Below are 23,648 nucleotides of genomic sequence, written 5' to 3'. Positions count from 1 at the left end.
TAAATATAAAAACAAAAATCAGTCATCACCCTCTAAATCAAAATATCAGGATTCTCACCACCAATGCAGATGCTCTCAAGCTCTCAGTATCTCATATAAAAGGATCCCCAGGTACAAGGATTCTCTTGAGCTCCAACATTGGGATAACTACAACAAACTGTGTCTATATGATGGATGATTTCGGAGGCTCCTGCTAGACCTGTTCTAAATAACCATAGGGTTAACAAACTGGAGAAAACTTTCTCCCAACAAGATGGCCTCCACTGCTCTTTTCTTTTCCTGTGTCCTAGAGCACTAGGGTGTGCCTGTGGTCAAACATACCTCATACATGCTAGACAAATGTTAGCATTTAGCAACCAACAGCCTTAATCCTGCCTTTACTCTGATTATCTGAGAAACTAGACTATTAGGGAAAGAAGAGAAGGAAGAAAGAGGAAGGAAAGGAGGGAGGGAGAGATGGAGGGGTGGAGGGAACAAGAGAGGGAAGGGGGAGGGAAGTGGGGGAGAGGGACTGAGAGAGGAAGAGAGGGAAGAAACAGGAAAAGGGGAACTGATGACTACTTCTACCATAGTCCTGCAGTGAATGACTCATAAGTGTTTCCTTCCTGGTTACTTAAGGCAATTATGTAAATGACACAAAGAACCCTTCTCCCTGATACATAAAGAGACCCAATTAGACAGTGCAAGCATTTTCAGCATAGCACCCCAACACACTAAAGCACAGATTTTCTCAAGCTGTGAATCTCCTTCTTGCTGAATATACAAGATGCCTGCGTTTAGCGCAGCCCTGCTCTACCATCCAGTCACAAAGTTTGCAGGGATTCCACAGTCAGTTGTAACCTGATGGGACCACTGAGGAAGAGCAGGCATTTTCCTGTTCAGGTAACACTTCTGAGTTCATCTTTGCAAAGGAGGAAATTATCTATTTTCCCTTTTTCACCCACAGTGGAGCAGGTGTCAAAGGGATGACTGCCTGTCAGAGTTGGCATCATCTTGTGGCATCCAATAAATGCTATTTGACCCTTTTTAAAGATTTATTTATTTTTATGAGCACCAGGTAGCTGTCTTCAGACACACCAGAAAAAGGCATCAGATCTCATTACAGATGGTTGTGAGCCACCATGTGGTTGCTGGGATTTGAACTCAGGACTCCTGGAAGAGCAATCAATGCTCTTAACCACTGAGCCATCTCTCCGGCCCCCATGTTATTTGATCTTACAGTTTGTAGTAACTGCTTTGAATTATTCTAGTTGATTAGAAATTATATTTTCCATTATTTATGTTTTATTATTTTTGAGCCATATTAGAACTGGAGAGATAACTCAGCAATTAAGAATGCTTGCTGTTCTATTGAGGACTAAAGTGCATTTCCCAGAACCCACATTTGGCAGCTCACTACTGCCTGTAACTCCAGCACCAGGACATCCGACATCCATCTGCTTCTGATCTGCAAGGGCACAGGCCTACATAGTCACATACACACATGCAGATACACACATAAATAGGAATTAAATAAAAGTAAGAATCATCATAAAGTTTTTACATTTGGCAAACTGATATCAACTATTACATTGATATAATAATATATCTAATATAATAATGTAAATAAAACTTATTTCTCCTTCACAATCCCTAATGCTGAATTCCTTTACTATTTCTAATACAAAAGTTAGAATGAAGGGAAATAAAAGTTTGCCTATTCCCCTTGCCTCATGGCCTTGTGGGATGGTGTGTGTGTGTGTATGTGTGTAGGCCAATGGTGTGTGTGTGTATGTGTGTGTGTGTGTGTGTGTGTGTGTGTGTGTGTGTGTAGGCCAGAGATCAACCAGTGGAGTTATCGCACCAGCACTAACCACCTTATGTTTTTGAAACAGTGTCTTTCCTGTGTAATGCTCCTTATTAGGCTAGATTGCCCGACCTAAGGATCTCTGCCTGTGGCTTTTCAGCACTTGAAATTTCAGCATACCTGGCTTTTAATATGTGGGTTCTGTGGATAAAACTCAGTTTCTCCTGCTTGCACGTCAGGCACTTTAGCACCTGAAATATTTCTTTAGCCTAAAAACTTCTTCAGTCATTCTTCATTAAGTATGTATTGAACCTGGGTTCGGTCCCCAGCTCCGAAAAAAAGAAAAGAAAAAAAAGTATGTATTGAAGAATAGAGGTAAGTCTTGGTGGTAGAGCTCAGGTAGAGAAGGACAGAGTGCCTGTTTAGCATATAGGAGGCCCTGTCTTTGAATCTCAGTACTCCTATCCCAATACATATGTGTATTGTATATGTATATGTGTATGTGTATGAGTGTGAGTATGTGTATAGAGCTTGCAATATGGCACAGTAGGTACAAGTGCTTGCTGCCAAGTCTAAAGCCCTGACATTGATCCAAGAGAAGCACAGAAGAGAAAGAGAGAACTGACTCAGCAAGTTGTCCTCTGACCTCTACATGTGTGACATGGGGTGAGTGCTTGCACATACATACATACATACATACATACATACACATTAAAATAATACATAGATATGTACACATGTATATATGAGTATATACATATATGAAAGCTTGAATTTCTGTACTATGTTTACTGTCTTAATCCTAACCTCGACCCAACAATTATGCTATCTTCATTTCAGTGAATATAACTAACTTCAGCTCACCAAAAGTCTCGTGTGGTTGTTCTTAAGCTTAGATTCAACAGGTTGTAGCTGACATTGGGAAGGCTCAATACCCCAACGTCTTTGCATCAATCCCCAGACACACATGGTGGACAAGTATTTACCAAGAACTCACATACTCAGTGTTAGTGAGGATGGGACCCTGATGGCACCCTGAAAGACACACAAGAGACAAGAGTGAACAGAAAGGAAAAGTGATAGGTGGACAGCATCTTGCGGGCAAAGCAAGGAAGAAGAAATCCTAAATCCAAAATGCAGCACGATGCAGACAGCACATGCAGAGTGATATGGAAGCAGTCAGGACTAGCTGACAGGGCACAGAAGACATAGCCTTCCCTTGGCCCTTTTTCTATGCTTCCCAAGAGGGGAAAACTATGCTTCTAAGAGAGTGGGCTCTCAGGAAAAAGGCCCAGGGTCTGAAATATAAACTTATATTTATAGATCAACAAATACATTAGTTTGCCTCAATCACTATCTTATGAGAGAATCAGTGAAGAAGGCTAAAAATTCAGGAGCTTGATGGAAGACGTTGTACAGAACAAACACTGACAGGGTGTCAGCTCTCTCTCTCTCTCTCTCTCTCTCTCTCTCTCTCTCTCTCTCTCTCTCTCCTATTTCCTGCTATTGTTCATTGTTGCTTTGGTGTTTTTCTGACTGTCTGACACATAGCCCACATTAGTCTGGAAAGACTGGCTTTGAACTTGTGGCAATCCTCCTGTTTCAGCTTCCTGATTACAAGAGTAAGTTAGCTATTGTGCTGGGCTTCCATACCTCCTTCAGTAAACAGCAGTATCCTCATTTCTCACAACCAAACCCTCACCATCCTTATCTGGGGCCCAGAAACCTGAAGTGATGAAAATGTTTATAGTTATAGGGTAAAAAAAATGAGAGAAACAGAAACAGAAAACACTATGCAAAAAAAGCTATGCTTAAGAAATTATTTCATTAAGTATCTGAACTATTGATAGCTTCCCAAGATTTTATAATAGTTTCAGAATTGTTTGGTTCTGTTTTCATAAATTTGGCTCTGTCTACTTTGAACAATAAAATTTTATTGAGAAAACAAGTCAGTTGTGGAAATCAATCAACATCAATTAAACACATGCTCTTTGCCAAGCATAGTGGTGGGGGCTATATTTCATTAAGTCATTGAACCCAAACATTCTGAGTGTGAAATTGTTCCTCCATGTACTTATATATGAGGAGCAATGAGTCTTTTAGCTAAAGAATAAAGCTAGGCAGCAAATAACCGGCATAACAGTGTTTAGAAAAACCACCATCCAACACAGTATCAGCAACTTTTTAATAGAACCCAAAGGGAACTCAGTAAAGGTGCCTACTCTATTTCAAATGTGCATGGCTGAGAGCCAAGTGCTTGACTACACTAAAAACCAGGCCAATCCTCAGGTCATAAGGCAGTCATTTCGTGCATCAATGAAGCCACTGGGATGTTTAAACTCTGATACAGCAACAGTCCTAAAGAATGTTTCAGACAAAACTAAAATGACTTAAAGAATATTCTCCGTCACATGTTCTCTTACCAAATTGTTTCTACTATATGGAACCTGATAAGAGCAATCTCTAGGCACCCCTGTTTCCTTGTAACATAAATGACATAATTTTCATTATTGGGGGTGGTGTTTTTGTTCTTATTTTTCCTTTTGTTTTTGTATTGACAAGCTAGCATTGAGCTCAGATCTGCCCTTCTTTCCCAGTTGCTGATTAAAGGAGTGCGCTGCCATGCCCAGACCAACAACATAATTTTCAAAGTCACCTTCATCATTTATTTACATCTATGCTCTGTCAAGAGCTACTGTTATCACACTATTAGGCCTATAAAATTTTCAGTGTGATGATTTAAAAAGCCAAGATTAGAGCCCGGTGTGGTGGCACATGTCTGTATCTGGAACACTTGGGAGACAGGAGGACCAGGAGTTTAAGGCTAGCATCTAATATTAGCTATAAGAGTTACTGTCTCAAAAAAAAGTTTATTTTCTTAAGAGTTCTGTGAGAAAACACACACTCCTAGAGGCCCCTTCTTTCTACTAATACAACAAATAAAGTAAACCTTAGAAAATGAGACTCAGAGTGTTTAAGCTATTGACCCAAGAAGCTATTGATGCAAGCCCTTTGTCAATTGGCCTGAGAAACTCTGGGGTCCATTGACTTTTCTCTCAACACATTAACAACTGCCTTGCATTTTTGAGGTCATACAGTAGATGGGGATTGTTAGCTCAATTCTCTTAGGTTCTTTGACTTGTCTGAGCCTTAGTTGCTCATAGAGACATGATTAGGCATTGCTGTACTTTAAACTCTGGTAAAGAATACATATAGTTAAGTAATGCACCATCCCAGAGCCACCTGACACCCAGCATAATAAATATAGATAGCACCATAATTGTAGGCTTTTACCAGCTAATAACAAATTAATGAGGAAAATCGAATTATAAGGAATTTGGGAGAGTGCGGAAGCAGATAAAAGATAGCACTAAGAATGAAAGGAGTGATAGCCAAAAAGGAGTCAAGAAGCTATACAAATACAAAATCCCAAGTGACAGAGACCATGGCCTCCAACCCACACACATAAACCAACTCCCGAGGACCACAAGACAAGGATGTGCCTGAAGATGACAGTGAGCCTATTACAACAGATGGAACTTTCATCCCATGTGTTTAAAAGGGACATAGATTAAGTGCATAATTGACTGGAAAGATTCCTATCAAAAATGATTTGGCATCACAAATTCAATAAATTAGATGTCCAAACTTGAATTAACTGCACCCTATAACTAAGCTCGGAATGTAATTGAGTTATAAAGTAATAGCTTAGCATACAGGAGACATAGAGTTTGACACCAAGACCACTTTTCAGAAAGGAACCTCTCAAATTCTTCCCACTAAATACTGAAAAGGGCATGTTTCCAATAAATTAACTGTGAAATTTTGAAATCGAATGCCCTACAGTATGGACAATTTCTCCACAGCTAAGAGAAGAACATTTCATCACTAAGCACCTTCATATTCACCACAGATAAAAACCTGGACCTGATTTCTCTGTGATTGCAATGCAGTAAAAATCGCCTTCCCCTCTCTCCAGTACTTTAAAGCTAAAGAATGTTGAGGGAAGCAAAGAGATACAATGCCCTTCCGGACGCAAAGGCAGCTGGGAAATTAACTGATCTAAATAATTCCACAATTAAGACCAAAAATCTAGGTGCTTACAGATAACACTAGTGCTCGCTGAGCCCTGGGTAATTTCCGAGATGCCTACAAAATGACCACAGAGGAATATTGTAAAGCTAGGAAAAGTGTCAGATGACAAAAACAGGGCCAATCTGGTGACCCTCTGACGCAACAGTCTCCAGGACAGCTGTCTCAAGAAAAATCCAGTTTCCTCTCACTTCAAATTCACCCATCATTTATCCCAAGGAAGGTCAAATATTCAACCTCTATTAACAGAAACCAGAAAAGTCTCATCAGTGAAAGCCTTAGATAGGGCAATGCCTCTTAAAGATCCCTGCTCTGTAAGTTGCAATAAATAAGGGTGAGTCAGTGGACAGTTCCTCTTCTAGCTTTGCCTTGGAATGAATCACACAGTCTGACCTTGAGAGACTTAATCTCTCCATTTCCCCACCGGTCACAGGTTAAGTTAAATCTACTCATTGCTTGCTTTTTCTGAGTATCAAAGAGTGAATGACATAACTATGTGAACGCTGCAACACAAAACTCAGCCTGCTCTTCATTGACATCAATTTCCAACCATCTAACACAGGCAGATGATTGCTAAAGGTGGTACTTTTACTCCATACAGTAACAGAAATCTTCCTGTAGAGGCCAACAAAACTCACACACTACCAAACGGCTCCCTCAAGAATTACACATTTCAAATTTGAAAATAATAAGCAAAATCAAATGAAACCCAAGATTTAAGAACACTTTATATAACCTCAATAGATCTAAGGTCTTGTGATCTTACAGGACTCTTTTCAATTCTCCTTTAATAACTTCTATTACTTCAATTTTTATTTTATATTTGATAAACCCTGAAATTGTCTTTCACTAGTGTGATTGCTGGATAGATTTTACTGTGTGTGTGTGTGTGTGTGTGTGTGTGTGTGTGTGTGTGTGTGTATGATAGATGATTGACAGATGATGGAGAGAGTAAAATACATTTTAGGTGATACATAGATGTAGATGATAAGATAGATGGATAGATACATAGATAGATAGGTAGGTAGGTAGATAGATAGATAGATAGATAGATAGATAGATAGATAGATAGATCGAGCAATCATAGGTAACAAGATAGTTAATAGACAGATAGACGGCAGGTTCTTGCACACTGTACTTCTTTTCAGTGCTGATACAGAAGCCCTTATTCATGCTAGACAACTACTTTCCTACAGAGATGCCCCCAGGCTCTTCACTTGTCAGTAACTTTTGGAAAGCCGGTGCCATGATTCAGTATGCCAGGCTGTAGCTCACTGGTAAAAGGCTTGTCTAGAAAGTCAAGACTCTAAGTTCTATTCTCAGCACAAAACAAGTTCACACACACACACACACACACACACACACACACACATCATCATCATCATCATCATCATCATCATCTTAAGAGCCAGGCTTGATAGCACAAGTTTATACTCCCAGCAGTTGGGGAACTGAGGTAGGAGAATCAAGCATCCAGGGTCATCCTCAAGTACATAGGAAGTTTGAAACCAGCCTGAGTTATGTAAGACTCTCTCTCTCTCCCAAAAACCCAAATCCAAGCAACAGAAACATTATCCCAAGAACGTTCCAGTCATCATCCATAAATATATGAGTTTTCAGTTTTGAATATGTTAATTTCACTTTACATCACATCTAGTAGATCCATGACTCCAAACTTCCCCTTTCAGTAAATCTTCACTGTAAAGAACATGGAAGAAAGAAAATGGTAATATAGTCTATAAAGTAAATTAAAAAAAAAACCTACTTTTCAGATCCTAATCTTAAAATAAATCAGAATCAAAATGAAGGCTATCATAAAAGTAAACTAAAAGTGTACTAAAGGAAAAAAATGTACTAAAAGGTCTGGGGATTGGTTAAGAGGACAGGCTGCCCTTCCAGGGGACCTGGGGTAGCTTCCCTGCACCTACGAGATGGCTCGCAGTCATCTGTGACCCAGTCCAGGGTATCCGATGCACTAACGTGGCCTTTGCAGGCACTGCACAGATAGGGTGCATAGACACAGATGCATGCAAAGCAAACATATACATAAAAGTAATAAAATAAAATAAGTGTACTTAAGCAAAGTATTTACTACAGCTTCTAGCCAACCACGAACCCATCTGCCCAGCCTCCCATCCCTGCCTCTCAAGTGCTGGGATTGCAGGCACTTGTTACACATCTAAATGATAACATGTTTATTATAATAACAACATAACGGATTTTAATTTCCATTTAAAATTATTGAATTTTCATGTATTTATCTAAAACCCATGAGCACAGGCATCGAATGCTGCTGTTTTTCTCTCTGCTCTTTCAATTACTTCTTCAAAAATAATATGTTAAATGGGAAACCCACTGACATCTGCAGTGAACCCCTTAGGAGATGCTTTGCAGCTACAAGAAGAAATAATGATTGCATTTCAGCCCAGGAAGCTGATGCTGGCTGTGGTCTCTCCCACAGACTGCACCTATCATAGGTGCAGTCAGTCACCTAAGGAAGACAGTACCAGTGGGAGCCGCCAGCTTTCAGTTGCCCATCTGTAATCTTTCCACATCCCAGCTTTCTCTCACTGACTCGCAGGTCGTCAGCAAGTTCCCTGCCTGCCTAGGCAGCTTAGTGAAACCCTTTATCAAAAAAAAAAGAAGGATCTCAAAAATCTGAGGACATAGCTCAGTAGTACAGTACCTGCCTAGCAAGCAAAAGGCCCTAGTTTCAATCCTTAGAATCATAAATAAATAACACCTTGCTAATGGTCTGATTATTTATTCATTTTCTAAGAGCATATATCATACTTGCTTGCATTAGCAAAAAGGAGTTATCACTTAACTTCGCAAATTACCTGTGGGGGGTACCCAGACCACTACATGATAGAAACTATCTTTGAGGTAGTCAGACATAACCTTTAGAATGTATTAGAAGAACTGTTGTGTGCCTGCAATACAAATCCTTGGGAAGGTCTGTACACAGTTTTAACATTTTAAAATGACCGAGGTAACAAGCCACAAAAGGGGTTAATATTCTTAGAGGAACGCGGGGAGGGGGGGGTGGCAGTGAGCATAACTGTCCTCTCTGAGACGACTCTGGACAGACACCTACATCCCCCCACCCCCCTCACTATCCTGAAAAGAGAATAGAGAACCAAGCACACCCAAGGCTTTGAACTGAGGAAAGGTGCCTGGCAACATTAAGATCTCCAAAAAGCCGGCCAGGGCCTTTCAGAACGTGGAGGGGGCGGGGTGGTAGAGAAAGGACCTGATTGGCAGGCGACCTGCCACCCGGAGATACGTGGCAGGCGCGCTTACCTGTGAACACATTCTGAAAGCCATCAGCCGTCGCTGGAGCCCCAGGTGCCTTGGCGGCCAGCACAGGGGACCCGCCACCACTGTCATCCGCAGTAGCCCCGCGTCCCAGCAGGTGCACCGAGCCTCCTGCCCCAGGCGTACGGGCGCCTAGCTCCTCGGTCCAGTCGGCTGAGCGACTGAGGCCGCCCACGAGGCCACCTTCCAACCGGTGCTTCTTTGCCGGGGTCGCAGCTGAGGCCAAGGCAGTTCTGGGGCTCCGGCTCACGGAAGGGTCCGGTCGCTTTTTGATCCTAGGACTCTGGTTGGGGGACTGGGATGGGGAATGATTGGGCGAGCTGAGCTGCCGAGTGGTGGTCTTGATGTAGCAGGGGGTGATGAGTGGGTAAGGTTTGAAGCAGCGTGGACTGGGCGCAGGGCTGCCAGGCAAAGAAGCGACTGCGGGGATAATGGGTCCTCTCATCCCCTCCTCCGGCTCTTCCTCCAGTCTCTGTGAGGCTTCTTCCACCTCTGGGGCCCATTCCTCCCCTGGAGAGCCCCGGGGAGCATCTTCAAAAGCATCTTCCTCGCACTCCTCATCTGTGTCCCCAGTTCCAGCTGGGGGGACTCCGGCGGCGCCCTCCCCTGGCCCAGCCTCAGGAACCTCAGGAAAGGTGAAGGCTGGTGAAGAGAGCGTGTCTGTGACTGCGGAGTGGGCGGTCGCATAGCCCGGTGTCTCAGAGGCCAAGTGGCTTCCGGAGGACGGAGGATGCTCAGGCACCAGAGACTTGGTGGTCTCAGGCAAGTCAGGTCTCACCGGTGGTGCCTGTACGGTGTCCTTTTTAGCCTCGCTGCTAGTTCCCAGCAAGAACTGGTCCAGGCCCAGAAAGGCCCCAGGCTGAGGGGAGATGGCAGTGGGGGGCGCTGCAGGCTCCTCGGAGTCCTGGAGCAGCAGCTTCTGCTGCTGCTGCTGTTGCTGCTGCAGGCGAATTGCCTGCTGGATGTCTGAGAGCAAATCCTCCTGCTCCGTTGCGGAGTGAAAGCTGTAGATGTCCGTGTCCGAACCAGAACTGGTCCTTTGTCCATCTTGCGCTCCAGCCGCAGTTTCCAAATCCTCGGCGATCGCCTGGATCCCTACCCCAGCCTCGGCAGGCCTAGAACCACCTGGATGGATCACCTCGAAAGGGTCAGCACACTCGGTATCCGATAGGCCCGTCTCTTCAGCAGAGAGGCTGAGGTCCGGGGTCTTGGTGACTATAGAGTGAGCGCTGTCCAGCTCCCCGATCGGCAGGGCCTGAGAGTCCAGCACATCCTCCCGCGAGTCGCCGGCACCTTTCCCCTTGCCCAGATTTTTTCTGATCCGCAGGTTGGAAAACACCGAGGCTCTAGAATCCGACTTGCTCTTCTTCTTGCTGGTCTCCCCGCTGCCCCCTCCCCCCTTGCCGTGCTTGCCGAGCGCCTTTTTGCTCCCGCTCGCCTTCTTTGTGGTTTCCGCATCCCTGGGCCCCGCGGCATCCTCGGCTCCGCCGCCGCCGCCTTCGTGAGAGGCATCACCTGCGCTTCTCTTCAGCTTCCCATCCTGGTTCCCCATGTTTGAACCCCACTGCTGCGCCGCCGCGCCTTGGGGTCCTCAGGCCATCTCGGCCCTGGAGAGGGCCAGGGGAGTGTCCGGGACAATTCAGGCAGCTGGGCCGGCCGTTGGGAGGGGAGGCCGAGGAGCGCCCAGCTGGCCCCGCTCACATCTGCTGCCGCTTTGCATAATGCGCGGTGGCTCTCCCGGCTGCCGTCCCTGCGGCTGTGGCTGCGGCCCTGGCTGGCGGGCGCGAACATGCTCAGTTCAGCGCGCACTCCCCACCAATGGCTGCACAGGACTCAGCCTTGGCCTGGCTCCCCGCCCACCGCCGCCGCCCCCTCAGTGCCCCCTTTGGCTCCTCCTGCAACCAAGCAGGAAAAAAAAATCGTCTATCTCTAGGACTTCATAATTGGGAGTGGGGGTGGGGGGCAGCAGGAGCTATCTTTAAGTAGCCCAGACTAGATCGAACTTAGAATCTTTCTGACAGGTTATCTCTGGGACCTTAATCTCCACCTTGAAAATAAAACATGTTGCCCTCTTTTCAAGAACTGATATATTGGAATATTTTTATGAAAGTTCAAAGCTCGCAGACATGCAAAAAGAGAAGAAGAAAATAAACACACACACACACACACACACACACACACACACGCACACACACGAAAAATCGAAGCCCAATTCCAGGTCAGAAGTACCGTATCATCAGAAACACACACACACACACACACACACACACACACACACACACACACACACACACACACACAGAGTCTGCCTACTTCTGCATGGCTCCAGTTCAAATACTTGTTGAATGGACGGACTGTTCTGTCTTTTAAATACTTGACCATCGCTTTGCACACTCTAAGGTTTGTGAGTATGCTACTTAGGGCAAGGTTCCTTCCCTAGGCTCTGTGCCTGATACACAAGCCTCTTCAAGAACAGGACATTAACTGTCCTTTCCAAAGTGGGTTTGTGAGACCTTTCTGGACAGAGAAAAGAGAGGTAGGGGATGCTGGAAATACTGAGATTAAAGCTGATTAAAATGCTAATCTCCAAAATTCTGTGCGTTTACCATATAAATCAGACATTTGTATTTAAAAGGGGCGCATGTATTATAACTCCCAGGAGGTCAAACTCATCAATATTAAACGTGTCATAACCCGATCCCGTATAAAAAGGAAAAAGAAAAAAAAATGCCCTCGGTACAAACCCAGGAAATTAGACATTGTGCTATAAAGGATGGCCACTTTTCTCGAAGGTCCGTCCAAGCACACTTTGTCCAGGACCAGAGCTCCCTAAGTTTCAGACCTAGATATTAAACACTTATTCTTACTGTGAACTGTTGTCTTTATATTTTAATGACACTAAACTACAGTTTTTGTTAAACATCTTACAGCATCATTAGTATTTTAAAAGGCTGCAAACAATAAAAGCAAAAACAAAAAAACAAAAACAAAACAAAATAAACAAACAAACAAAAAACCATAAGTAGCATTTGTAAAAAATGTTACTCCTTGTTGGAAAATCCAGACAGTGATTACTAGCCTTTCTTAAACTATGATCTTTAAAACAAGTGTTTGCTGGGGCAGGTGGATTGTTGTCCTTAGGTGGCCTTTTTGAGTAAACACTTTGAAGAACTCAGCTTTAATAATAACTGTGCCAGGGTAATATCCTGGTCTCCAAGGGATCCCAAGAGTCTGAAAGGCCTTTAGTCCACCTCTTTCACAAGACTACTGGTTCCTTTTTTCTAGCAAGCAGGCTGCCCCCAGGGCACACTTTGCCTGTGGGCCTCTAGAATTCTCCGCCTCATTGAATACTGCGGTACTTGGACTCTTGATTCTTGCTCTCTCTCTACCAGAGCAACTTTGATTCAGACCTATTTGTTTCTTTGCTATTTTCTTCTGTGATATACCCAACACGTTCAAGAGACAAAGGGGAGGGGAGGATGGAGAGCTAAAAGGGCAGTAAGAAAACAGATTGGTTTTTTTCCACATCCTTTGAATGTGGGAGAATAGGTGTCAGTTGAAGGGCAGGTCAGAGCTGACAGAGCTCTATTATAAGATCACAAAAGTAGTAGAAGAAACATTAGGGACGGTGGACAGGGAATGGGAAGAGGGTAGGGGACAATGAAGGGGAGTGGAATGGGATGAATGGGTACACACTGTCAGCAGTAGCAGCTGGGAGATAGACAGGACTGCCTCCTGAAGCTCAAGGAGTTTCCCTGCCTAGGGACCTCCAAGAAGGTAAGCTAGGCCTTGAGGATACTAACCAAAAAGAATTTCAGGACAATTCAGAGTGAAACAGCTAGTCAATTCCTTAAGTATTAAATTCATTAAGAGATAGTAGATGTTTCAGAGTTAAGCTTGGGTATAGAGAGAGAGGAGAAGAAAAGATGGGCAGGGACACAGGGTGGGGGCTGAGTTTCTTAAGAGAGCTCTATCAGTGTCATTCATACATATATATATATATCTTAATATAAGAGATATTATAAGATATATCTTATAAGAGATATCATAAGACATATCTTAATATAAAATATATATATCTTAATATAAGATATATATATGCATATATATATATATATATATCTTAAAGGACCAGCCTGAACAAACAATTTTTTTGTTAAAGAATAAGAAAAAAACGATTGTTTATAGAGGCTTTGGGGATGCTACTCAATGGTAGAGAGACAGAGACACATAGAGCTTGCCTACAGAGGTGACATTCTCCTTTCTTTCTTTCTTTCTTTCTTTCTTTCTTTCTTTCTTTCTTTCTTTCTTTTCTTTTTTCTTTTTTCTGTAAACCCAAAGAGTGTTTTATTCTGCAGAAGTCCAGCATGCTGGACTTCTCTTAAAATACAGCACAATAGCACAAAGAAATACACAAAAAATAAATAAATGTAGGAGATTGTTTTTAAGAATTTGTGGTGTTTTTGGTGTTTGTTTGTTTGTTTGTTTGTTTTTGAGACAGGGTTTCTCTGTGTAGCCCTGGTTCTCCTGGAACTCACTCTATAGACCAGGTTGTCCTTGAATGTACAGAGATCTGCCTGCCTCTGCTTCTCAAGTGCTGGAGTTAAAGGCTTAAAAGTGCGTGCCACCGCTGCCAGACAAGAATTCTGTTTCTGTAAATGAAGTTATAGGGTAGTTTCATGAGGCAAACTGTTTAGGGATGGAAGAGTAGCGTCCAGAATGTAAAACTCCAAGATCAGAACAACGTGGCCCCCAAGCAAGCATAGCTTTGTTTTGTTTGTTTGTTGTTTGTTTGTTTGTTTGTTTTGAAATGTTTTCAAATATCATGGTTTGAAATATCTCTTAGAAAACAGAATTTCAGTATCTCTACCTTGGTAATTGAGAGAACCCAGCATGCTGGACTTCTGCAGAATGAAAGAGTCTTTGGGCTTACAGAAAAAAGAAAGAAAGAAAGGAGAATGTCACCTCTATAGGCAAGCTCTATGCGTCTCTGTCTCTCTACCATTGAGCAGCACCCCCAAAGCCTCTATAAACAATCTTTTTTTCTTTTTTTCTTCTTCTTTAACAAAAAAAAAGTTTGTTTGTTTGTTTGTTTGTTTAGAGAGGGTGTTATGTAGCCCAGGCTGGTCCTGGGCTCACTACATAGCCGAGGCTGTCCCTGAATTCCTTATCTCATTAACTTTACCTTCCAAGTGCTGGGATTATAGGTGTGTTACACCACATCCAGCTACAATCTTAATTGTATCAGTTGAGTCAATAGTTTTGATTCTCCCTGAGAGGAAAATGTGAATCAGACCCTAGAGTGAAGAATTTCCTTCCTGTTTCTGATCCCTTGACTTCCCTTGTCTTTCTTTTCAAAAGTAATTTACATGCACATATAGAAACCTCATACTGGGCTGGAGAGATGGCTCAGAGGTTAAGAGCACTGTCTGCTCTTCCAGAGGTCCTGAGTTCAATTCCCAGCAACCACATGGTGGCTCACAACCATCTATAATCAGGTCTGGTGCCCTCTTCTGGCTTGCACGTGCATACATGCAGGCAGAAAGCTGTATGATGTATATATAATAAATAAATGTTTAAAAAAAAAAGAAACCTCATACTGAACCTTCTTGCTTAATATAATTGGCACATATTGAATTGATATAATCAGAGAACATTAATAAGGGAAAACCTATGATATTCAAAGGCACATTTGAAACTCATAAATGTGGCTATTGACGTAGGCAAATTTGGAGAGCACCTCACCCTAACCCTAGCCTTTGAGTATGTTTAACTGAATTTGGGAATAGTGGTTTAACACTTATCTATATCAGGTGAGAAACCCTAGATTTGATTCCTAGAATAACTAATTAAACATATGTGTGTATAGTAAATATATATATATAAAACTAATTAAAGACATATTTAAAATATATATACTAAGTAAATAATATATGTATATATTTTTTACTTAAAGCTGTATCATTTGTCTTTATTTATACTTAAAAGTCATTTAAATGCCTAATTTAAAGTGTGAAAATGTTATATATTCTATTTTTTATTCTTCGATCATAGTTTCCCCATTGTCCTCTCTTATCTTCAAAATTGGTTTTTAAAAATATTCTTTATAGTATTAATCAAAGTTCTTTGAAAATTCATGTACAAGGACATTGGTTTTCAAGTGGTATGCAACAAAAGCCACACAGAAAGCAGCTCTATGACAATGGATCATTTGAGGGAGGGACTCCCAAGGCCCCACTACTAACTGGAGTTCTTGATAGTTCATGACTGATGAGAGTGAGCGTCAGTCCTCTCCAGGGCCACTGACATGGGGAGGTTGTCCATGACACAATGGATTCATCTGTATGCAAGCATGTGTAGGCAGCACGTATTACACTCCGTCGGTTATCTTAAAAGAACAGCACCAGCGGGAGCTGGAGGACTAGAAGGAGATGCTGATGAAGTTAGGAGGGAGACAGTCAGAGACTTGTGGGACACATTTGGGGGGGAAATAGGAGAGGCCTATGAGCAACAGATGCTGGATACATATGTGAAATTCTCAAGCCTAAATAAAAATTTTACAGAATAACAAAAGGAAAAAAAAAAAAAGAACAGATCACTGATTTTCAATTCCAAAGTTCCCAAGGGCCTGTGAAAGGATTCTCAGATTCACGTCAACCACATAGCTTCCTTGATTTTGCAAGGAGGAGATATAAATGGGCAAAAATTAGCAAAGGCTCCTCATTTCTCTGTTTTGTGGCAGTGCTACGATTTTAGGAAAAGGGCAATACAAAAGTCAGGGGGTATGTGCATGTTCACTTAACTGTGAGAAAAGCTTTCAGAGCTGTCTGAAACATCTCCTGTGATATAAGCTCCTCTTCTAGTGAGGACAGGCCTTTAGATTTTTTTTTCTGACCTGCAGCATGAAGCTCCTGGAGAAATTTGAATTCTCTCAGGTTCATTGTTTTAGTAGCTTGGTGACTTAAAAGAAAAGCACACATGTCTCCTTTTAGAATATCTCCTCTCCCATCAAGGCCAGGATTTCAGCAAAGCATCAGGGTTATAAGAGGAGTTTGAGGGATTCCAGTTATTACTAGATCCCAGGTTTTCATGCTGTTGATGGTCTCTAAATTGAGAACTACTACTGTGGGACAAGCCATAATTCATTTAACTATACTAGAAGCAGCTATCGTCCAATCTTGTCCATTCATTCCACATGATACCTCATAAGCCAACCCCAGTACTTCTCTAGCCTCTCTTACATTTCTCCAACATAGATCCCTCCTATTGTAAATTATCTAAACTCCAGCTGCAGCCACACCACATACCTAGCTGCATAGAGTACCCTCCATCGTTTGAATATGAGTCTGAAGCTGTGCCTTAGAGTTTCCATTGCTGTGAAGAGAGACCATGACCAAGTCAACTCTTATGAAAAGCAATATTTAATTGGATCTGGCTTATATTTTCAGAGGTTCAATCCATTATCATCATGGCACGAAGCATAACATCATGCAGGCAGACATGGTGCTGGAGGAGTGGAGAGTTCTACATCTTCATGGAAAGGAAGCCAGACTGTCTTCCAGGAAGCTAGGAGGAAGGTCTCAAAGACCACCCCTACAATGATACACTTCATTCAATGTCAGACCTACTCCAACAAGGCCATACCTCCTAATAACACCACTCCCTGAACCAAGCATATTCAGTCCACCACAATTCACTCCCTGTCCCCCATAGGCTTGTTCAAACACATGAGTCTATGGGGACCATACCAATCCATAGCATAATGCTAAAACCTTAGTCCAACTTCAAAAGTCCCCATAGTCTATAACAGGTCTCAACAATGTTAAAAGTTTAAAGTTCCAAGTCTCTTCTGATGTTAATCTAGCCACTTAACTATAATCCCCAAAGCCAGACCAAAAGTCAACTGGACAAACTCTAAATTCTGCATCTCCATGTCTGTTGTGAAAATGCTTATAGTAGAAATTATTAAAAATCCCTTCAGATCTCCAAAGTTTTCAGGCATTGTTGACTATGACACAATCCTTTCTCTTTGGTTGATTCCACTCCCTGTTATCAGCTTTCCTCAGCAGGTATCCCGTAGCTCTGGCATCTTGAACATCTTCGGGTCTCCAAGCAACCTCAGTGTTACAGCTTCTTGTTCCAATGTCTGAGAACCACACATGATCTGGGCTCCTCCAAAGAGCTTGGGTCACTTCTCCAGCTCTGTCCTCTGCAGCACTCAAGGGTCGGGTTGACACCACTCCATTGCTCCTGCTGTTCTTAGTGGTTATCCCATGATACTGTTATCTCCAGTGTGCTGGGGTTTTTCACTGCCATGAGGCTTCACCAATTGCCTCTCACAGTCTCCCATCATGGTTCCAAGTGTCAACTTCTTTGCATAACTCCATCAGCCCTAGGCGATTGATTGCAACTGAGGATGCACCTTCACCAATGGCCTTCCCTGGCCTCTCACAGTGCCAAGCCTCAGTTGCTTCACGCCATCAAAACCAGTACCACCTGGGTGATTATTACACATTACAAATCCGGCTGAAGCATGAGGTACAAACTTGGCTATCTCTGGAGCACATCTTCTTTGTGCTCTCAGAAAACACTTTCCAGACGATTTCACCTCAGTGATGCTGGTCTCTTAATCAGCGCTGATTTCTGTTTCGGTCTGACATCTCCCCTCCCCCAAGAATAGCTATAGCCATTTTGGTCCCATGCCTGCCAGCTACTTCATATTGTTGCTATAACATATCTGCCAGTCGCTGACACAGCTATGACTTGGCTCAAGAATTATGTTGACCACACACCTTGTTTTGCTCTGTATGTTCTGAATGTTCTATATGAGATTTTATAATCTTTAAAAAAATTCACAAATCTTTACGTAGGACCCACCAAATCAAAGTCAGTATGAAATGTTATGTCGAAAATATCTTTACTTAGAACTGACCATTGGGCAGTCATTTTTGGTCCTACCTATAAGCTCACTGTGGTTTCTGTGGGTGGCACTGAAGAATGCTACTAATAAGCTAAAAAGTTATGGCTACAATACTCATGATCTTTATCTCAATGTCTTGAAATTCCCCTGTTCACCACCCATCCACCCACCACCTTATCTTACTAGGTACCAACCAGCCTAAAGATTAGCTGATAATACTTTGTCTTCTTGCTCTTTATAATTTTGAACCTGGTTTTTCCTGTAAAAAGTTTACACTGAAAGCAACACTGAGGTTTTTCCTTCTTCTGGACCTGGATGTATAGTATTATCATGTGTGTTCAATAAACTGTTCTTGCTTAGCTAAGATGGTGTATGTATGGTTTGAGGGGTGATTTCCTGAACCCCAGTAATTTCTCATCTCCAGCAAACCAGCTTCAATTGTCCCAGGCATCCCTTTTATTCTTAACTGTAAAGCCAGAGCCACATGGATGAAACTGCTGAGTTCTGCTGCTTGTTGGAGCTGAAACAAGGCCCACTTGTTCTACTGCATTATCATTAGCTTTCTGTTTTCCAACTCCTTCACTGCCTAAGCTTGGCTGTTCTAGAACTTACTCTGTAGATCTCCATAGCTATGTCTCCTGAATGCTGGACTTAAGCTTTTCACCTAGAACTTGCTCCGTCCCAGGTTAGCCTTGAACTCAGAGATCTGCTTGCCTTTGTCTCTGGGAATTAAAAGTATATACCACCACTCCTAGGCCAAAGCTTTTTCATGGCCATTATTCCTCAAGATGTGGGTCGAAAGTATGTGTCTTCCAGCTTCAAGATCTGGAGGGCAAGTATACCCTTCATTTCTGAATTATAGTTCATTTCATATTAAAAGTCCAAATGAAAATGACAAGCAGGTAATGACACCTAACAGGATATAACTAGTCCTTGTTCAACTGCAGAGACAGTAAGCATAGCTGGGTAGGAATAGAAAAACATGGGAAATTAAGGAATGTCAGAAAGAAGATGGTCGTCTTACTCTTGTAACCAAGAACCCTCAACCAAGAAGTCAATAATTCCAGCACAGGTGATGTTTCCTTTTACCTAGAGATGCTTTAAATAGGAGAGAAACACAGCAGTGAGTCATGCACACTGGTCTCAGTGTATATCACACTCAGCATGGCCCTTCTCCTTTCCCAGCTGTAAGCAAGAATTTGTTTTAGCGCACGTACAAAAAGGGAAAAACCTCATTGGCATTAAAAGACATGCCCTAACTTCCTTTGAAACACACAGTTTTATGTCTTCAAATTATAATCCCATCCAAGGCACCTTAGGAATCCCTCTATAGTCTCATTTATCAAAAGTATAGAGGGGAAAAAGTGAAAAGCAAATAAATGAAATAAAAGTGGTTTGAGCCATCCTTTAAAAGGCAATTTGAGAGCCACCAACGTTGTCTGTATAGATTCAGCAACAGTTTTATAAAGCTGGGAGCTGAGACACTCAAGGCTAACACCTCCTGAGAAGCCCCAGGCCTTTGGCCTGTGTATCATCCCCCCTCACAGCTCTGAAGGCTTTCCCCTTCTATCATCCCTCATGTTTATGTCTATGCTAACACCTCTCTAACACACTCCAGCCTGTTCTATGTGACTTCTCCTGACATACTTTTGGTGGCCAAGTCAAGACCACTGGTTCCACCTGATCAAAAATCTGTGGGAAGGGCTCAGGCTGCTACTTCCTGGCCACTGACACTGACAAAAGCAAACTTCTGTGTCTCCCGGCCTCTGCTCATCATTAGAGCGGCATTTCTTGTCAGTGCAGCATCTACTCCCTGTATCCCAGTTCACATCTTTGTAAATCAAATGCACGTAACCATAACGAGTTGTGCTTCTTTTAATGTACTCTTTGCTTTTCCTCCTCTAGGAAAGTGCCCTCAGAGCTGTCTGGACAGCTCCTCTGCCTATCTCTGTCCTAGTTACTATGCTAAGTCTTATACCTCTTCCGGGTGAAGCTAGGAGTCATTTTATCTAAGAACCTACCCTCCATTTTTCACTCCAGCTTCTCCAAATGTGCTTTCAGAACCTTGGATTAAAGAATTTCTCAGCCTCTCTCTCTCTCTCTCTCTCTCTCTCTCTCTCTCTCTCTCTCTCTCCCCATATATATATATATGTATATATACATATATATGTATGTATATGTATGTGTGTATTCTCTCTCTCTAAGTATATATATTCTCTATGTATGTATATATATTATACATAAGTATATATTCTGTGCATATATTTATATAAATTATATACACTTATATACTCTCTATATACTTATAGAGAGAATATATAAATATACAGAATATATTTGCTTTACTGCAGCACTTTTATTTTTCTTTACACAATGATGTGTTGCTGGGGCCTAATGTTCTCGCTGAACTGTAGAAAACCAAAATTTGTCATTTCTTAAAGAATTGAGTACAAAAAAACCTTACATAAATTAAAAGGATGAATACATTTACAGGTGTTGATGCAAACGTTCCCAACTCAAGACAAGTAACAACCCATGGAGGTCAGGAGGGAAAAATCCAGAACAGAAACTGGGTCCTAAGGCTCGGACTCTCCCACCCTCTTAGACTGGCAAGAAAGAAGTGGTAATTGGTTCAGGAACCCTTGCCAGCCTTGGGAAATCCTGGAAGTCTGCTGTTGCTTAATGCCCTGCACAGATCACTACATGGTGCTCACAGAGATCCACTAGGCTGGGGACTGACTTTTCCACAGCTCTCCCCAGCCACCAAGTGACCGAGCCACATGAACTAAGGACTAAATCAAGATATGCACAGGGTATTAAACATATACCGAGGGAACAGTTAACTTGAATACAAGGTCAAAAATCGGCAACAAGTTCTACCATCCAGTGCTAATAGCAGATACAGGCTTCAAGGACAAATTTCTTTTCAAAGGCTTATTCCAGTTTCATGAGGCTAGCATGAGGTGTGACATTTGCCAGGGCAAATCGATATTTCAGAATCACCTCATGCAGCGGATGCCTGGCGCCTGCTCAGTCCATCTAGAAGCATTTGCGGTGGATGATGGAGGGGCCTGACTCCTGCTCCTGCTCGCTGATCCACATCTGCTGGAAGGTGGACAGTGAGGCCAGGATGGAGCCGCCAATCCAGACTGAGTGCTTGCGCTCAGGGGGAGCAATGACCTTAATCTTCATTGTGCTGGGTGCCCGGGCTGTGATCTCCTTCTGCATCCTGTCAGCAATGCCTGGATACATGGTGGTACCCCCAGACAGCACTGTGTTGCCATACAGGTCTTTGCGGATTTCCACATCGCACTTCATGATGGAGTTGAAGGTAGTCTCGTGGATGCCACAGGACTCCATGTCCAGGAAGGAAGGCTGGAAGACAGCCTCTGGACACCAGAAGCGCTCATTGCCGATGGTGATCACCTGCCCATCAGGCAGCTCGTAACTCTTCTCCAAGGAGGAAGATGATGCAGCAGTAGCCATTTCTTGCTCAAAATCCAGGGCAACATAGCACCAACAATTTCCCTCTCGGCAGTGGTGTAAAGGTGTAGTCCGGTTCAGACAGGATCTTCCTGAGGTACTCTGTCAGGCCTGGGCCAGCCAGGTACAGACGCAAAAAGGCATGGGGAAGGGCATAGCCCTCGTAGATAGGCACTGTGTGTGCGACCTGGTCACCAGAGTCCATGACAATGCCAGTGGTGCACCCAGATGCATACAAGGAGAGCACCGCCTGAATGGCCACGTACACGGCTGGGGTATTGAAGGTTTAGAACATTATCTGTGTCATCTTCTCTCTGTTAGCTTTGGGGTTCAGGAGGGCCTCGGTCAGAAGCACTGGGTGCTCCTCAGGGGCCACACGCAGCTCGTTGTAGAAGGTGTGACCTTCTCCATGTCATCCCAGTTGGTGACAAAGCCGTGCTCGACAGGGTACTTCAGGGTCAGGATACCCTCTTGCTCTGGACCTCATCACCCATGTAGGAGTCTTTCTGTCCCATGCCCACCATGACACCCTGGTGGGGGAGGGGCTCCTGACGATGGAAGGAAACATGGCCCTGGTTCGCTCCAGTGACTTCAGTATCATGCCTATTTTATTATGCATACCTTTTTTCTTGCCTGTCTTGAACGTGTGTGTGTGTGCATGCACACACACTTAGTCATGTATATGTAGTGTTTGCATATACACAGGCACTGGCAATTGAACCTAGGGGCTCATGGATGCTAGATTTGTGTCCTACATCTGGCCTCCATACATCTCCAGTCCTTTATTTCCCCTTGATCATATGTCAGCTCCCAGAAGACATTATGAGGTATTTTGGCCTCTGTGTCTCTGGAATTCTTACTCAGTTATTGCAATATCATTTTTATAGGTAACAAATGTCTGTCAAATGTCCATTTTCCCTGTAGTAATGGTAAAGTCACGAGACAACATTCTCCTGCCTGTAACAACCCCACATAAAACTTGGCAGTGAGAAAATGTGAAGAGAGAGCAAATGCAGTTACATTTGACAATGAAATGGGAAGTAAGTTGAGAGAGAGGATGCACAGCATTACAGGAAATGAAGCTTTGAAGCCCCACAGTTCCTCTACAACATATTTATAGATCAGGACAAAGGGCATTTCCACCCCTGGGCAAGGCACAGAATGCCTTATTTAGCAGTGGTCTCTTTCAAAACTGGGAGTGATCTCTCCAAAAAGAATCTTGGCAGATTGCCCCATGACCTTCTTTGCCAACAAGTCCAATAGCTTCTATCTTATTGCCTGCCTTTATTTTTCATTTAGCTCATATCTAGTCACAATGAAGAGAAAATATGTAATTTCAGTATTTCTAAGTAGGCGACAGAAACCTTCCTTAGAAAGCTAGTTTGGGAATTTCCCCACTTGAACAATACAAAATGGTGTTTGATTTCAAAGACATTTAAAGACAGATGGTTGTATTAATGTTTTAGATAATTGTAAGGTGACTTCTAAGAATTAGATGCTGTTATATCAGGAATAAAGATGGGTTTTTAAAATGTCAACCTGACATGCCTATGAAAGGAAATGATTCTTTAAGGTCGTGGGTATGTGTATACTTCAGCAAACATGTAATGTCTATCCAGCTTCATTGAATTCATCATCAACCTAACAGTGTCACCTTTGCTCACATATTTGTCTCATTTACATAAAAATAAATGTTATATCAGGGCTGGCAATGTAGCTCAACATAGAGAGGTACCTGCCATCACGGCTGCACACTTGAGTTTGATAGTCAGGTCCCACATGTTGGGAAGGAGAAAACTAATTCATGCATTTTGTTTGCAAACACACATATACGTACACACACACACACACACACACACACACACACACACACTGAGAGGGGAGAATAAAAACACAACAAAACTTTAAATGTGTATGATGATTCAACATATATTGCTACAAATAAATTTATAATGATTAGAAAAAAGTATTCAGAAAAATATCAATTTTAAGGAAGAAAAGTAAATATCCATAAAAAAAATGTTGAATAAGCTGACGATGTAACATGTA

At 42.7% G+C, this 23,648-nt stretch overlaps 1 protein-coding gene and 1 pseudogene across 1 annotated transcript in view; both read right to left on the bottom strand.

The window, feature by feature from the left end:
* The window catches only part of Fmn2 (formin 2), a 316,927-nt gene extending 305,967 nt beyond the window's left edge, over window positions 1–10,960 (bottom strand). Inside the window, exon 1 of the mRNA NM_001427798.1 lies at window positions 9,182–10,960. Within this exon, the coding sequence (NP_001414727.1) occupies window positions 9,182–10,748 (1,567 nt within the window). The 5' untranslated portion in view covers window positions 10,749–10,960. The remainder of the gene's footprint in view (window positions 1–9,181) is intronic.
* A 9,522-nt stretch (window positions 10,961–20,482) lies between these two features.
* On the bottom strand, window positions 20,483–22,123 carry Actb-ps2 (actin, beta, pseudogene 2; annotated as a pseudogene).
* Window positions 22,124–23,648: the final 1,525 nt, after the last annotated feature.

Source organism: Rattus norvegicus, chromosome 13 (genome assembly GCF_036323735.1).
Source record: "Rattus norvegicus strain BN/NHsdMcwi chromosome 13, GRCr8, whole genome shotgun sequence".
Taxonomy (NCBI): domain Eukaryota; kingdom Metazoa; phylum Chordata; class Mammalia; order Rodentia; family Muridae; genus Rattus; species Rattus norvegicus.
This window is presented reverse-complemented; position numbering and strand designations above follow the sequence as displayed.